At 44.0% G+C, this 16,234-nt stretch overlaps 2 protein-coding genes and 1 non-coding gene across 3 annotated transcripts in view; 1 reads left to right on the top strand and 2 right to left on the bottom strand.

Moving 5' to 3' along the window:
• LOC139649538 (E3 ubiquitin-protein ligase SMURF2-like) overlaps positions 1-7,557 on the bottom strand; it is a gene marked incomplete at its 3' end in the record, with an annotated part of 42,974 nt that extends 35,417 nt beyond the window's left edge. Inside the window, exon 1 of the mRNA XM_071525966.1 lies at positions 7,198-7,557. Within this exon, the coding sequence (XP_071382067.1) occupies positions 7,198-7,249 (52 nt within the window). The remainder of the gene's footprint in view (positions 1-7,197) is intronic.
• A 1,917-nt stretch (positions 7,558-9,474) lies between these two features.
• On the bottom strand, positions 9,475-15,552 carry LOC139649537 (importin subunit alpha-1-like). The gene is made up of 11 exons (XM_071525965.1): positions 15,471-15,552; positions 15,082-15,198; positions 14,813-14,953; positions 14,104-14,192; positions 13,660-13,928; positions 13,409-13,503; positions 12,526-12,789; positions 11,293-11,526; positions 10,757-10,939; positions 10,055-10,204; positions 9,475-9,682 (listed from the first exon to the last, which is right to left on the bottom strand). Exons 2-11 carry the CDS (start codon positions 15,145-15,147, stop codon positions 9,593-9,595), a joined length of 1,581 nt encoding a protein of 526 aa, XP_071382066.1. The 5' UTR covers positions 15,148-15,198; positions 15,471-15,552; the 3' UTR covers positions 9,475-9,592.
• Positions 15,553-15,894: 342 nt separating this feature from the next.
• On the top strand, positions 15,895-15,967 carry trnar-ccg (transfer RNA arginine (anticodon CCG)). Its single transcript has one exon. It is a non-coding gene; the product is annotated as a tRNA-Arg (tRNA).
• Positions 15,968-16,234: the final 267 nt, after the last annotated feature.

A 16,234-nucleotide genomic window follows, 5' to 3' on the forward strand; every position in this document is an offset into this window, starting at 1 on the left:
TACAGGTCTTAAACTAGCCTAATTATTCTAGCCGCAAAACTATGCATTCACTCAGACAGAGCTTCTCCTGCTTCCTGTGCACCCAGACTACACTCACCTCTGCTTCAGATGCCCAGGGCCATAGACTGAAGCACAGGCCTACAACCTATAGGGCTCTGGCAGGCTTCTCTCTACCTATTTAACTCAGGCAGCCCACTTAAATTATTTTTCTGACCAATGGGAACAATGGGAAATACCTAAATCACAATGTCAGTGCAAAGATATCTTTTCCTTGTGATGTATGTTCCTGATTGTAAACATCCATGATATAGCACACATCACATACCGACTGGGTCCGTCCGTCGCTATTCAATAACACATCAAGGTTGGTGACGACGAATGATTGACATCTGTGCAAGGAGAGGATAAGCTGAGCAAGAAGCTGATAGATTCACCTTCACAAGCCTGGAGGGCATTCTGCTGTGAAAGCCTGTTCTTATGCCCCACAGTAGCTGCTTAGCTGCTTTTACACCACATGGGAATACTGGTGGCAAGCTGAGGTGGTTAACTTGCAAGTGGGGCTGCACTTGCGTGGGAATGGAAAGAGGTTGAAAGCTCTCGAAGACCAGATAACCTTCATAGGCGAAAAATACGGCCATTGGAGCCATATTCCGTGTTTCATTACGAGGACAGGACACTGTAGAGCTGAAACGTGCCTTTTCACTGGCCCTGGTTCCAGAGGTACATTTTCCATTCATTTTCTCCATAGATATTTCAGAGAATCATAATATAGTCTTAAGCTTTGACCCGGACCATCCAGCTACAAAATTAATCACAAGCGTATAACAATAGATTTAGAAAAACTATATAAATAAAAAAAAACAAAATAGACAAGGCAAGAATGTGTACATGATATTTTTTCTGGATGTTGTAGGAGAGGCACCTAAAAAGGGAAATATACTGTGGTTAGCTTCCAGTGTTTCACAGGGAACATGGGCAACCATGAAGGAGGGAAGACTTGACAGGAGTGTGTGAGAGGAGGGCATGTTGGAGGAAAAAAAGAATGAGAGGGCTTTAAAAGAGAAGAAAGATATGACCAGAGGAAAGATAATATGAGACTGTGTACATGAGGAAAGTAAGAACACGAGAAGAGCAGACAGACAGACAAAGAGAAGAAGAAAAAAGAAGAAAGGAAGAAAAAGAGGGGCAGAAGGACAGATGCAGAGGGAGATTGCCCCATATGGGCTGTTCTCTTGTCTCGGCGGATCAAGTGTGAAACGTTTGAGCCGAGGCACGTAAACACAAGCCTGCAAGGACGTACGGTACACACACACTTGCATACACAACACATATCTATTTACAATCTCTTACACACACACACATACACATCTACCTCCCTTCAAGTCTCCAAGGAGCAGAGCAGAACATTGTGCTGACGTGTCCAGAAATCACAGTGACAGACAGGCCCATAGAAGAAACATGGGGCCAAGTCGAAGAAGAACCGTCTTTGATTCAAGAGGGAGGAAAGCCAGAAGTAAGCAGTATGGAAATGAGCACATAGGCTGGAGCATATCATACCCTTGTGCTTGCTGGCTTAAATGCAAGAAGCATTGAGCCTCAGACTTCAAAGGCAGTGGACTGCAAAGACACGTTGCCCACTGACCTCCACTGATACTCAGCTCAGGAGACAACACAGGGTCTTTTCAATGTGGTGGAGGCGAGTAGAGGACAGATATGGGGTGCATACAGGACACTGAAGGACACTTACTTATCTGTGTGTCTGGCTAGCTCAGGCTAATGTGCAAACTTCCACAGCTATCCCTAATGCCGTGGGTTTGAATCTGCATCATGTTCGTTGCATATCACAGTCTCTTGCCTGATTCTGTATAAATCTAGGCTCATAAAACATTTGTGCCACTGAAATTGTCTTTTAAAAAAGATTGTATGTAATCAATCAACAATATTGTTCCAGCCATATTTTCAAGGCAGGCATATTCTAGTTAAGAACTCTGAAAAAGAAAAAGATTTTTTGGACATTTTCATCTCAGAGTTCTCAATGTGTGTGGGGCAGCACCAAAGTGGCTAAATCTGGTCAGTATTTTGGAGGCGTCTGTAGCAGCAATCATTAAATTCTGGCAATGCCTATTGATTGCTCCATAACTGGGTCAAATTGTGCTTTCTGTCGGAGCGTTGCTTGTCTCCAAATTAAGCTTGTGTTGGGGATGGGTGACACAGGGAGGGATGCAACCCAGAAAGCACGTAACTACATGAATCACATCCATTGTGCACTGATGAATCATAATTGCTAACCATGGTCCGTGGTTTCAACTGTCAAAACTGAGCATTGTTTAGTTTAAATATCACACTTGGAGCTGAAACAGCCAGACATAACAAAGTGAGTTACACCACCGGCACATGCTCAGTCCAAGTCCTCACACTACCAGCAGCTCATGATGTGTTGATTAACAGTGACTGTCACTATGTAATCTGCTTTCATTCAAATCATCTGGCCCGGCTAGTGAGACCGGCAAGGAGTGCTAATACTACCAACTTAATCCAGCCGAGATAAGAATGGGAAAGTGGGTCAGAGAGCGTAGCGAGACCAGTTTAAGTGTCAATTCAATTGTCTGTCCACCAGTTCTCAAACTTGTGGACTCCCCAATACAAGTGCACAAAGAGAACTAGGACTCCAAAAACGAGGGTTTATATTTCCCCCCTTTCAAACTATTTTACCTGATTACGCAAATTGTCAAAAGAGTATTATATTATTTCACAAGAAAATACTATATGTAAAAATCCATGTGGGGTCCAAACCTGCAAGCTGAGAACTCCTGTTTGGCCTGTTTGGTTTGTCACCATCACCACAGTCCACAGTGTGCTCTCTCTGCAACGTGCCTAAATACATTCCTTGTATTTTAGGAAGCCGACAGGCCTAATTTAGCTCGGCATCGCGTGCTGACAGTACATCCTGTGGAAGCTCAAGTATGTGTATGAGTGCGTGCGTGTACGTGTGTGTTCATCTTCTGTTTTGAGAACACAAGCACTGTGCTTGCACATACATACAAACAAACTGACACACACAGCTGTACTTTCTGAGAGCGGACAACGAATGCTGAGACAGTGGCCCCTGATAACTTCCCTAAAATGCTCTCTGCCGCGGCACTAATGCTGGGCCTGGGACGGAGGCTGGATCTTTATCTTAATCACCAGCTTCCTGGCTTTTCCCCCCCTCCAACATCCACACACACAAACACACAGTAGCTCCAGGGGCAACTTCCCAAAGTGCTAGAGTGAGGGGGAAATACAAGGACTCACGCACACACACACACAAGCAAAGCATGACAGTAGATGAAGAATGTGTGTACATGTTTTGGTCTGTTGCTTGCCGGAGAGTCAAACAAACACACACACACACACACACACAGGCAGAACAGGGAGAATCCTGAAATGATTCTTCCAGTCTCTCCCTGCTTGCTGCGTGCCAACTGGAGGCGATGGAGCAAATGGATCACACAGGCAGGCTCGCTCCCTCACAGCAGCAGCAGCAGCCATGCTGTAGCCACAGGGCCACATCTGAAGGGAGATGAGAGATGGACTTATCCCCCCCCCCCTTGTTAGCGTAAAACATGTAATATCATCCATCCTTGAGAACTACAGATTCCAGTGACAAAAAGTGAGGGGAAAACACCATCTCTTGTTTAATTTGGGCAAATCGTACACCAACTCTCGCTGAGCTGAAGACAGATGGGGAACGACAGCGATTGTCACCTCCTTGCGGTGTTAGAAACAGCAGCTCCCCCAAAACCAAGATTGTTCTCCTTTACAAGCTTGGCAGCACGCTCTGTGGGGGCATCACGATCCACTGCCTACCAGCAAACTCGTACCAAGATGTTTTTCTATTTAATTTAAGCATCAAAGAGCAGCTGTCCCAGATAAATGTTCAAGAAATGAGAAGGCGCTCCAAAAAAAAAACCTTTGTGAAAAACCAAAAGGTTGGATCTGAACGCAGTGTGGGACGACTGAACTGGGGATGAATCCGGTCAAAATCCTGCAGTGTGTGTGTGTAAGCCCACCCCACGCAAATTCTAATCCACTGCAGTGACGCGAGGGGAGCCCAGTGGGGGAGGGAAAACTATAACAGCACCACTCGAACTGAACTCTCCCTCTGTCTCCTGGTCTGGGAAGAGCTTCAGCAAAGCTTCAGCAAAGCGGAGGAGACCGTCAAGAACCAAAGCACTCCGATCTCCGCTGTCTGTGAGGAACGCAGACAGAACATCCACTAGGTTAACGTCAGCCATGCCTCGATACTGTAGGGATTCCTTGATCAAAATTGCATCTGAGAGTAATGGTGAATAAATTGCAGGCAAGTTGAGAGGCCTGACAGTGAAGGCTGGCTTTAACAGCAAACATGCAAACAAATATCTTGAGAACCTCCCCCTGGGTTAGTCACAGCCAGGCGGCGTGAGCTGGCAGCAGACAGCGGTGTTATTGATGACAGCACAGGCAGCGATCAGCCAAGGCAGTGGTTCTGCAAAGACATGTGGCCATATGAGGACATTGGGGAAAGCTAGTAGTTAAGCACGGAGCTACCTCCCAAAAGCGCTACCGACAGTGTCCGAAATTAACTTTATGGTTAATATGCCATGGGCTGGTAAACTAAAAAAGAAGAAGAATTTTTACTGGCCAAAATAGTTAATATACAGTACATTTCCCTACCCATTTTCAATGCTATTTTGTGTACAGAATGTGGTACTGTGTGGGTCACTCATTTATACAAATAATCAACTACGTAATTCACAATTAAGTGCAACAGAATTCAAATTAAAAGAGTATTTTGAAATGTGGAGCCTGTTTGATACAGATTCATAATTTTGCTGTGATTTGATTGGCTCATGCTCAGAGAGTGTTCAGTGGCCAGCAGGGACAAAGTTTGAGAACAGGCAAAAACCAAAGACTGTATATAACTGAGGCTTTCAAATGTTCTTGTCTCATAAAGTCACTGGCCAGTGTGGCAGGTGATCCTTATTGATTTATTCACCAAAGACAAACTTTACTGGCATTTGGCGCTTGGTGGGTTTTGATTTTGCACCTTGGTCACTGAAATCAGCAAGCCCTGTAAAGTTGCCATTACGTTCTCACATAACGTTCAATCAGTAAATGTTTCCAACCATAGACAGAGCTTGTATTAATAGCCTAATGCTTAGCAAAGAAAAAGAATGAGGTCCAAGAAGTAAAAAAAAAAGCTTATGAAGCTTAAAAAAGTTCCAAACCCATTAGCCTCTTTAGATGCAAGCTCTTGGTGGAGCCAATTTCCCTTCCCTCTGTCATAGAAACAAGCATGCAGACTATGAGAGAGACTACAGAGCAGACAGGATAAAATTGGACTGCTGCCAGTATGCAATATTAGGCCTAAACGCACACAGACTCAGACACATGAATGAGGTGCAGGCGCAACTAGACACACACAGCGAGTCTATGCCGTATATGAGGTGCAGGCGCAACTAGACACACACAGCGAGTCTACGCCGTATATGAACCCCAAATGCTCACCCGCTTTCCCCTCATACACACTTATTCTCTCTCCAGTGAAGGAGAGACAGAGGATGTGTCTATGATCGGGAAAGACTCACATTTCCTCTCTGAGGTTTCACATTCCTGGGATTCCGTCTGAAGACCACTGCAGCCCATTTAAAACCATTCCCCATATGGAGGGGAAAAAAAGAGACCCAGGGCAGGCGAGCAGGAAGGAAGGCAGGGTAGGTCCTGAGCTCTGCAAGTTCATTTCTTTCTACAGTACCACTCAAGCACATTTTTTCTGGATAATTACACCAATATTTTCCTCTAGGAAATGGAACCTGTTGTCCACCTGTAGCACATTATGCTGAAGGGAGGAGACATTTTCTTCCAAATGGTGTAGCGGAGCCTAAATCATGGTATGAAAAATCATTCCATTATAGAGCTCTAGTGCTTCGTTATGCTATGTTTTGGGAATGCCAAATTGTACTGTATTGTAAATCTTTTAAAAAAAATTACAAATACTGGTGGTGGGTCTTCCACCAATCACACATAAACAGACATTTCATCAGCATGAGAGAATCAAAAGCTCTCTCCCTCCTATTCCAGCGAGCATATTACCAGATTAAATATTTCATTCAGCTGCTCGCAGGAGATGAGAGGTTGGGAATCTGCTTTTGACCTGATGATGCAGGAGAAACATAAAATGCCACACCTGCCATCTTCCTCCCAGTCAAAACACTGCTCTTTAATACAAACCAGAAAATGTTTGGGTTGTTACAAAATGCAGATCCCATAAGGAAAAGGGGTGGATCTACTTTAGTAAACGGGTAGTATACTGATATCTCTCATGCAGCATTTGTGCCAAGATTCATCTTGCTAGATCATCAGCCTCTCAGGTATTATCATCAGGTATTATCTAACTACATCAAGGCCTATAGGAATGGCACCAGTGTTGTGCCAGAAATTTGCCTGATGATGTTAGCAATATTTTGTAACAAGGCTAATGGCTAATCCCACAAAGATTGAAACATAATTATGAATCTTAAATTACATCAGTCTGCAAATATAGTATTCTACCACCTGAAGATACACTTGTCCTGATTGTTGACAATAGACGTTATTGCAAATAATAGGACAAATTACTAAGGATATGCTGTGAATTATGATGACAAGTAAGAGTAATTCTTCCCAATGGGCATATCATTATATCATTGCTATCACACTTATATCATTGATATAAAAATAGCCATATCAAAGTGCGTTGATCCACGGTAGAAGAATGGTCACATTTCAAGCTAAAGTATCCCATGTACGCTAACTTTTGGGAAATAGCCACCAGTGGCGATGCCATGCTGATAAGCAGCCTGGAGTCGTTAGCTAACACAACATTAACATTGTTGCTTATAGAGCTAATGTTTGCTAACGTTTAACAGGCAAGGGGCTCATTGGCTGACTTTCAATATCCCTGTGTGTTGAGCAGCGTGCTATAACGTGAGTTAACTTACATACAGTCAAAAATCAAACACACAAGAGCGATAAAACTCGTTGAAAATTTCGTGAACACACCAGACAAGACATAACGTTACAGTCGTCAGTCTGCAGTAACATCAGCAGATGTTAGCATGGTTAGCCGACTAGCAGGCTACGTGCTAACGTTTCCGAGCCGTGGAGGAGGCAGCGAGGGGGTTTAAATTCTCTTACCTGTCAACCGCAGCTTTACTGGGCCATTTCTCCTAACTCCTTGGTTAGACATTCCCCTTTGTGTTCCAGCTTGATGAAAAATTATAAAAAGTGTCTAACACATGTGTCAGCGTATGACTTTCTCAAAAATAAATCCCCCAAAACAACCCTTCGGCTAGCTACGGGTTAGCTTGTAGTATCACCATTGCAAATCATACTGACTGTGAATGCAAAAGAATGGTGTCACCGTCATATCGCAGGCATAACACTCCCCTCGTGAACTCATATTCCGTAAAAAATGCAAATAACTAAATCCCCGCATGCCGTTCATCCCGTGGGCCACGGGTATTGATAGTCCGACTGTTTAAAAGAGCAAATCAATTGAACGGTTCGCCCTCCATCCGGACAGGCGTCTGTGCAAGGAGCCGTGTTGCTTGCACTGAAGTTGGTCGTAATGATGATGAAGACTGTGCTGCGGGCAGTGTCCAGCTCATACACTACTTCCCGTCTCACCTTTCAACATAAACTACAATTTACCAAAGTGAAACTAAAAATACAAATATTTAATGAAGAATCTGTTGTAAATTAAAATACAATTGTTATCCCCAAATATCCTTTTCACAATATATATTCATCACCGTGGAGGCCCACACAAGATGTCATAAATAGCCTACACATCCTTAACAGTGGCCAACTGTTAAGGGCTAAAATTGTACTTTATTTTGAAGGCAAAGCGGCTTACTTCCGGTATCAATCTGGCTCTCTGGCTGGTTTAACGCAGCTCAGTTCCACACACGAGCAAGATGTGAAATTCATACAGTACAGTTAGAATATAGTTAGCTGGGTGGTTGTAATTTACACTCAGAAAACATATATACTGCCTATTTATAGGCTTCTTTCTAAATCCAGAAGGGCTGAATGAGTAAAGGATAGGGTCATTTACAAATGAGCATCAAAGCAATGCATTTAACATTGCTTATCCCTTGCAAAAAGAACTTTAGCAGTCCTGCAATAAATTTTAGGATACTATACATATCCATATATGTGATATGTAATATCACAGTAAGACATCATACAGTTACTATAGGTCAAAAATAATACCACACACAATCAGATAAAAAAAATATCATTAAATAGCATTAAATTATGTCTATTTAAACTCACTACTGTGTGCCATAGACACCCAATAGGTCCCAATAAGAATACTGTGATTTTTCCTTTGGAAAGATCTACATTTCCAGTGAGGAATGAGAGCTCAGATTCTGAGATCTCAAGTCTCTGGGCTGCTTCCCCTCCAACCTACAACCCACTGGGCCATTATGGCTATATGCCTCGATTATTGCATTATAACCAGCAGTGAACATGTTTTCATTCATAAAGCAGTTTACATGTATACTAAGGATACAAAACAGGGTCCTTAGTAGCATGCAGGTCCCCAACAAGCAAATACAATGGAGCACAGTGTCACCTGGTGGTGACATGGATGCAGTTGCCCCTTCCCCTCCACTACAAATGCCTATAGGCATACTACTGTTAAGTAACTATAAAGGATAAGGCTGGTGTTTTTTAATGCATTGCTTACTGTCAACAAATCCTATGAAAATAACAAAATCAGCAATGATTTTGTTTTGCCAACAAGTCTCGTCCATGTAGCCCAATGCAGCCATGTCCCAGCAGCCATAGAACTCCATTGTATTAAAAAAAAACTATTAAAAACACGTCACAGAGCCATGCTGTTGCTCTGGCAGCATATTTCATCATCACGATGCACCGGGCCAGCCGACTTTTTCCTCAAACAACTTAATAAGCCGGCTGTAAACATGTTTGCAATCTCAGGAAAGTAGTTCCGTAGCACCGAAAATAGTCCCCGGCGTAATGAAGAATTTGTTCCCATTTAAATTTGATTTGGTAATAACTACAACAGCCTGACTTTTCGTGGTAACAGTTAGCGATTTTTAAAATTGAAACTATGTCTTTGTGAGCTGGATTTAAAGGATTTTAGCTTACAATTGGAGCCAATGACTTCCAGGTTGACGGCTAAAAACGGAACATGGGAAGTCAGAAAGTAACGGGAGTAGAGCAAACGCATTGTTGATTTTGTTATTTTCATAGGATTTGTTGACGGTAAGCAATGCATTAAAAAACACCGGCCTTATCCTTTAAGTCAAGGCCCAATGACCCACACAACTAGAAATTGTTAAGAACCATGTTTTTTCCCCCTGTCTTCATAGCCTGCTCATTGCAGAAACACCCATCATGAAAACGCAATTTCTTAATAAAATTTATTTACAAGTCTTGCATTAAAAACAAGGACATTCTTTCTTTGTACTGTTATGTACAGGAATGAAATAAAAGGATAGCCAAACAAATACAAAAATATGGACATGGTAAGAAAAAAAAAAAAAATGTGGACGTGTTAAAAGTTGAAAGTGCTTTGGTTGTCAGGGATGTGGAAAGCATAACCGTCTGTCGTGGCCTCGGGAGCCACAGACTCATCCTCTTCATTCTGAAAGACAAGCGAGAGGGAAGGACAGGAGGAGAGACGCATTAGAGGATTAACCAAGTCTTAGTGCGTTTTGGGGATGGTTTCATGGATGTGGATTAAGCAAAATTCTGCAGACTAGGACGATTTCTGTCAGAGGAGACCTATGTCTGGAAACGGGACCTTTGTGCTTTGCCAACTAAGCCGTTTGATAAACCCTGTCAAGAGTAACAGCACAGGCAGAAGTATGCAAAAAGATGATTTTTAATGCTATTTTTTTCAGTCAGTGATTTGATCAGGAGGACAAACCCCCAATAAACAGAAATGCAAAAGCTGTGTCAAAAAATTAAATTCCTTATATCGAAACAATCCCTGGATATTATCAGCAGCGCTCACCTCTCCGGAGAAGTATTTCTCTATGATGTTGAGCGAGGCCTTGTAGACGGCTTCGTTCTCGTGAGACTGCAGCGCTTCGATCTTGTCCAGACCACCGCACTCCTCGATCATTAGACACAGCTTCTCAGTCTCATCGATTTTTTCTGCCGTCTGTAATGAAAGAAAACAAAAAAAAAAAACTCAGTAAGCCCAAGCTAATGATACTCACACCAGAGACGAAACACTTGACAAACCAATTTCATTTTAAGATCCCTGTGACAATTGTCAAGAACCTATCTGCATCACGCAGAGTGTAAAGTGACCCGGATTAAATTCTGCAAATCATCACGCTGCCTAATCTCAGAAATCCACAACACAAATATCCATTTTCCCCTGGGACTTAAATACATGTCTGCTGGCAGAAGAGATTATGTGGGCACACGTCAAGGCCATTTCCTGTTAAATTTAATCAATTCAAAGTGTAAATTCATGCAGTTATTTCTTAGCCTTAGCCTAGCACTAGTCTTTATGCCCTTGTCAATAGCTGGCCATCTGTAGATGCACCTTAACAATTAGAATTTTAGTTTATTTCCCCTTCACTATTTTATGGGGATTAAGGACACCCATAAAAGTCTTTTTGCAAAGGTTTTGAGTATCTGATGAAGGAAAATAACCAACTAAAATTCCACGTGTCAAGCTATTCTTCAAGTACTGGCAACTCACCAAGAAAATATTGGCGATGGCGTCCAGGATGACCAAGATGATCTTGCTGTCTTTGGCCGACAGCAGGTTGAGCAGAGGCTCCAGGACGTTGCACTGGACCAGATAGCTGACTTGCTCTGGCATGCCGCCGCTGGTGTAGTTGGTGACGGCCCACACCGCCTCCCTCTGGGTCTTGTAATCTCCCTGGATAGAGAACACATTTTACATTTTAGGCGTCGTTTGTGAATCATCATAAACGTAACTAGGTTTAGTACTTGCAAAAAGTGAAGGGGAAATAACACTACAAGGGGGGAGAAAATTACAGATGGATCTTGGATGGATTTTATTTGTTTCCTGTTTCGAAGATGGGGAAACTAAGTATCATCAACAGCTGGTAGAAAACCAATATAATCCGAGACTGGAAGCTCCAATCAAAAAAATAAGTCAACTTATTTATTACGGACTTCAAGTTGTCGTTACATCTTGGGAGCCCCCTGCAGCTTCCCGTTAAGACTGGACAGGTCAGATATATCTCCTGCCCTCTCCCCCTCTCTGACCTGTTGGAGGACCTCCACCAGGATGGGCACCAGGCCCGCGTTGATGACCTCCTGGATCTGGCAGTCCTTGCCGGCGGTGATGTTGGACACGGTCCAGGCCGCCTCCTTCTGGATGTTGGGCTTGTGGTGGCGCAGCAGGGTTGGGAACATGGCCAGGGCGCCGGCGTTGAGCACGCTCTGGGTCTGCTCGTCCGTCCCCGTCACGATGTTGCCCAGCGAGCGCAGGGATGGAGTCTGGGAGGCGAAGGAGAGCCAGTCGGTTATTGTTGGGAGGGTGTGCAGGATTCAGGGACAAGAACATTAAACAGGAGAGAGAAAAGAGTAACATCCGACATCGAACGCCAATGATAGAGGTTACGATCCCTGTGTAATCTTTATATTTTTCTGTTTTAGGCATTTGGCATTTGTTTTAGGCATAAGCAACCAGTAAGGGGTTCATGGGGCAGAGCCATAGTTACTCTGTTCCTGTAATTCTAAATTAATCACATGAGAGAGAAGCGGTGGGAAGAGAAATTATAAAAGAGGTGAGGTTGAAGAGGTTGAAGGGATTTTTTTAACTTCAAGATAAGGGCATATTAAGAGGGATTAGAGGTGGAAGATATAGGAGAAGGGATATGCTGGATATGAAGAGATGAGTTTTCAGCCTACAATAGAGGGTATTTCAGCAACGAGCACTATTAGACCTGATGGCACCAGCAATCATTATTTAAAAAGGGGCATTAAGTAATCTGACTTTTCATCGACCTCTATCGCCACCAAGGAATTGCAACAACACTGACAGGTAAATTACAGGCCACTGTAAACTGTGCCAGGGACCTAACTGAAATGATAAAGTCCCATTTTCACAACAGAGATGAGGAGAGATGAGTTAGCTGATTAGAGCAGAGATCAAACAGAAACATCATGTGAAGAGGTGTATCGCAATGTAAAACTATACTGTAATAACAATACTGCTTTTTCATTTACAGTTGAAAATGCATGTAGGTGGGTGGGGAGTTTTTGTTCCAAAACAGTGTGTGGGCTGGGAACTGAGTTTTGAAAGCCAGAAGTCTCACTACCTGGTACAGTAGTGACAAGTCATTGGTATTGATCAACAACCTATCAAACCCCCGCAAATATGCTATGGTCATTTTGTGCTATGGGACAGTAAAAGTCTTACTTATTGCAACTTCAAATGCCACAAATAAAGGTGAAGCTTCCCAGCTTAACAAACCAAAACGAAGCAGCACGTACCACAATGGAGAGTTCCCCGCAGGCGAGCAGCTGCACCAGGCGGGGCACCAGGCCGGCCTGCACCACCACCTCTATCCTCTCGTTGGGGCCGTCGGTCAGGTAGGACACAGCCCAGCAGGTGTCGGCCAGCACCTCCCGGTCGTCGTGGTGCAGGAGGCGCGCGAGGGCCGGGAGCAGCTGCTGCACGGCCTCCAGAGGAGGCGCCGGGTTCTTGTTGCGGCACAGGTTGGACAGCGTCCAGGTGACGTTGCGCAGATAGCCGGACTGGAACGGCGGGGAAGAGTCGAGTGTCACTTTAGAGCCTCAGAGTATCACAACATGGCCATTGTCAGAGTAACATACGCCTTGCTACTGACAGCTTCAGGCAGATTCACAGACATTAACCCTCTCTGAACGGCATTAGGAGTACCAGGGGAGGTCTGGTGATTGGTTACTACCTCAGGAATTTTATCACAAACATGAAACCTGTCGGTAATTTTCTCCAGATGAAATTTCCCACTGCATTTTGAATTAATTCTTAATTAAAATAAAGGTAATATGGTTAATAATAGCTGTACTATGGCAACTGTTGTGCATCCCATCCCTAAATTACCACGGTCCCCCAGAAAAGTATTTTACCATCCAGATGACTTACTGAAATTACTGATGTGTATATACATTACCGATGTGTAATAATAACTGACCTCCCCTGGTAATAGTAATGTTGTCTGGAGAGAGCTTTAGTATGTAAGAATTTTGCCAAGATGTTCCATACTCTTGCGCTTTTTGGGTTTACCATAAAATTGCTAGGAAAAATGGCTTCAGACTCAGACAGTGCCATGTGACAGAAAGCGTCGCTGAACCCCAGCAGTGCAGTAATGTTCACATATAGAGGGACACTCACAGGAAACACAGACAGGTCGGGGGCTGTCAGCAGGGCCAGGAGTGGCTGAATGCCACCGTGTTTGATCACTAGGTCTCTGTAGTTGGATCCGTCACCTGGGTTAGGAAAAAGATACTTTGATTCATCTCCTGTCAACACTGTAAACCTGGCACTTCCACAGAATAGGAAAAGCTAGACTGCAATACTTTGTGCACTTCCAGACACACACATACCAAGAGAAGTAAAACAAGCATCTCAAATAGTAACACTACCTGCGATGTTGCCCAGGGCCCAGATGGCCTGCTCGCTGATGTGGGGGTGCGGCGAGGTCACCAGGCTGATGAAGGCCGGGATGGCGCCCCCGTCCACCACGGCGGTGGTCTGCTCCGAGGTGCCCGAGGCGATGTTGGTCAGGGCCCAGGCTGCCTCGAACTGGATAGGGGGGCATTCGGACAGGGCCAGAAAGCCGACAAACTTGGGGATGAGGCCGGCGCCGATGATGCTGTCGATGGGCGGGTGCTTCTCCCTGGAGAGAAGCTTTCTGCAAGGGCAGGAATAAAGCGCACAGATGAAGAGAAAGGACGTTTGTAGCGTTAGTAGTAAATGCCAACAAATTACATTTAAATCCACAGTAACAAGATGGAACAAGTAAAACACCACCGTTATCCCTTTCCACTGTGGCGCTCTTGAGTCAAAGAGCTCTTTAATGATCTTACCTGGCGGCCTGTGTGGCCTGCAGCTGATGATCCAGGTTCTGGCTATTTATGCCCGCAACAATCTCCTCCACAGACCAGTGGTGAGGAGGCTACAGAAACGGAAAGAGGAGAGGATTAGTTCGCCGCCTACCAGACCAGGATCAGGTTTACTATAGCAGAAAAACTGGGATAGTGCAGTATAGATCTAAGCAGTGATGTAGTCATTGGTGACCAGAAGAATGAAATATACTGCTGACGGTAGGCTGCATATTCTGTGATCCCTCCCTCCTATTATACTCGTATCTGCCTTCTGTCTAAATCAATCATTTTTAAAATGAAGTGCAACAGCCGTCATACTGTTAGAAGCTTAAGTTTGCTCACAACTGATGAACTTTGGCCAGTGCACTCTTGATTAATTCAAAGCTTATGGCTTCAGAAGGGAGTGTCCAAACAGAGCTGGTTGACTGCTTTTCATATCAGCTGTTAATTGATTCCCATCAATTTTATTTTTTCTCTTGGAGTGATGGGGCTTGGCAAGGAGGCTGTCCATATTCATCCGTAACAAACCAAAAGTCAAAGTCATTAACCCACATTTTTAGACAGGGAAAACACACTGAGAACCAGCTTTACTTATTTTACTCTCCCCGAACCTGATCTGGTAATGTGTGCCCACCTTAAAGATTGGAAAGGGCAGGAGAGATGGCCGAGGGCTTATCAGATGTTGGGTTACCTGCGCATTTGGATCCTTCTCTTGCAGAGGAGAGGTCGGCTCGTCCACAAGGCTGTCGACGTTCCTTCTCTTCAGGATCTGCTCATCCTTCTTCGCTTTCCGGAGCTCCACGTTGACCTCCATTCTCCTACGCCTGAGTTCCTGTGGAAGTCGATTTGGGCCCATAAGAAGTTGAGAAGACAACTGGTAGTGGATAGTACGGTTACATAATACATTTGTCTCGTTATGACTGCAATTTGGCAGGGATCATCCTAACAGTTTGAGCTTACGTTGGCATCTTTCCCCTTGTTTTTGAACTGGGTGAGACGAGCTCCGCTGTCGTTGGCAGCTGACATCTCTGACCGTTGGGCAAAACAATCGATTTCACTGGAGACAGTCGGCACTCGCTGTGGAAACAAAATTATTTAGGAACAAAACGGGCGTCCTACCGACCACTATCGCGGGTTAGCATTTATTAGCATTTGCTACCCGTTAGCTAGCTAGCGAGCTGTGAATTAGCAGCTAACGTTAACTACTTGTCTATAAGCCAAGCCGGTTATCTAACACCATGTGGCCCAGCGAACAGAGAGCCTGTCTATTAAACCTCCCTCAAAACCTGCTGTAAAACATAGATACAAAGACTGTTTACAAATTAAATAAACAAAAAACATTTACTCACATATTCACTGTAATGTTGAGCTTATTCAAATATACACTTAGCCACAGAGCATGTGCTACGCGCTTACCGAGTCCTTATTTTTTTTACAATAGCCGTGACGTAACCTACATACCGCCCTGGTTTTTAACACTTGTGATTGGTCAGTCGGAGTAGAAGCGCCTCCCCATTGGCCATGATTAAAAAAAACCCACCATAAACACAAAGCCGTTGTCAAGGACAACGGTTCTCAATATCGCGAGATAATATGGCCACAAACTGTTACTCATTCCTGAAGAAATGCGTGTTTGAGATACCTCTTGTGAAGTTGGTGTGATTTTTTTTTGGTTTTGCAACAAAGTATACGTATAATCTCACATACTTAAAACAGGCCTCCTTGCAGTGATTACCTTTTATAAATCGTGCTATCCATTGTGGGAAACGTGATGACCCAGTGGCCTAATGGATAAGGCATCAGCCTCCGGAGCTGGGGATTGTGGGTTCGAGTCCCATCTGGGTCGTATTTAATTTCTCTTTTATTGAACAGGATGTCGCTTTATACAGATGCGTGGACGATTTAATCAATAATATAATGTGTATCAGCACTCGATTTAAATCAGTGGTGCTCAATCCTAGTCGTCGTGACTGGGTTTTATTCCAGCCATCTAATATCAGCGACTAATCCACCAGATTAATCTAATTATAGCTGGTAGGACAGTAAACCAGCAGTACTCCGAGTGCTGAAAACCACCGATGTAAACGACAAAGACCTCAAATCAGTCAAAAAC

This window comes from Centroberyx affinis, unplaced genomic scaffold (genome assembly GCF_046629955.1).
Source record: "Centroberyx affinis isolate AG114_WGS23_722 - 3 ecotype Tasmania unplaced genomic scaffold, CSIRO-AGI_Caff_v1 ptg001371l_1, whole genome shotgun sequence".
In the NCBI taxonomy this organism is placed as follows: domain Eukaryota; kingdom Metazoa; phylum Chordata; class Actinopteri; order Beryciformes; family Berycidae; genus Centroberyx; species Centroberyx affinis.

Excerpts from the sequence above, each read along its gene's own strand:
- LOC139649537 (XM_071525965.1), bottom strand. The coding sequence starts at position 15,147 with ATGTCAGCTGCCAACGACAGCGGAGCTCGTCTCACCCAGTTCAAAAAC. Across the intron at positions 13,504-13,659 it reads GGCCCTGGGCAACATCGCAG|GTGACGGATCCAACTACAGA; the intron begins GTAGTGTTACTA and ends TTCCTAACCCAG. Across the intron at positions 10,940-11,292 it reads TGGTGGAGGTCCTCCAACAG|GGAGATTACAAGACCCAGAG; the intron begins GTCAGAGAGGGG and ends TTCTCTATCCAG.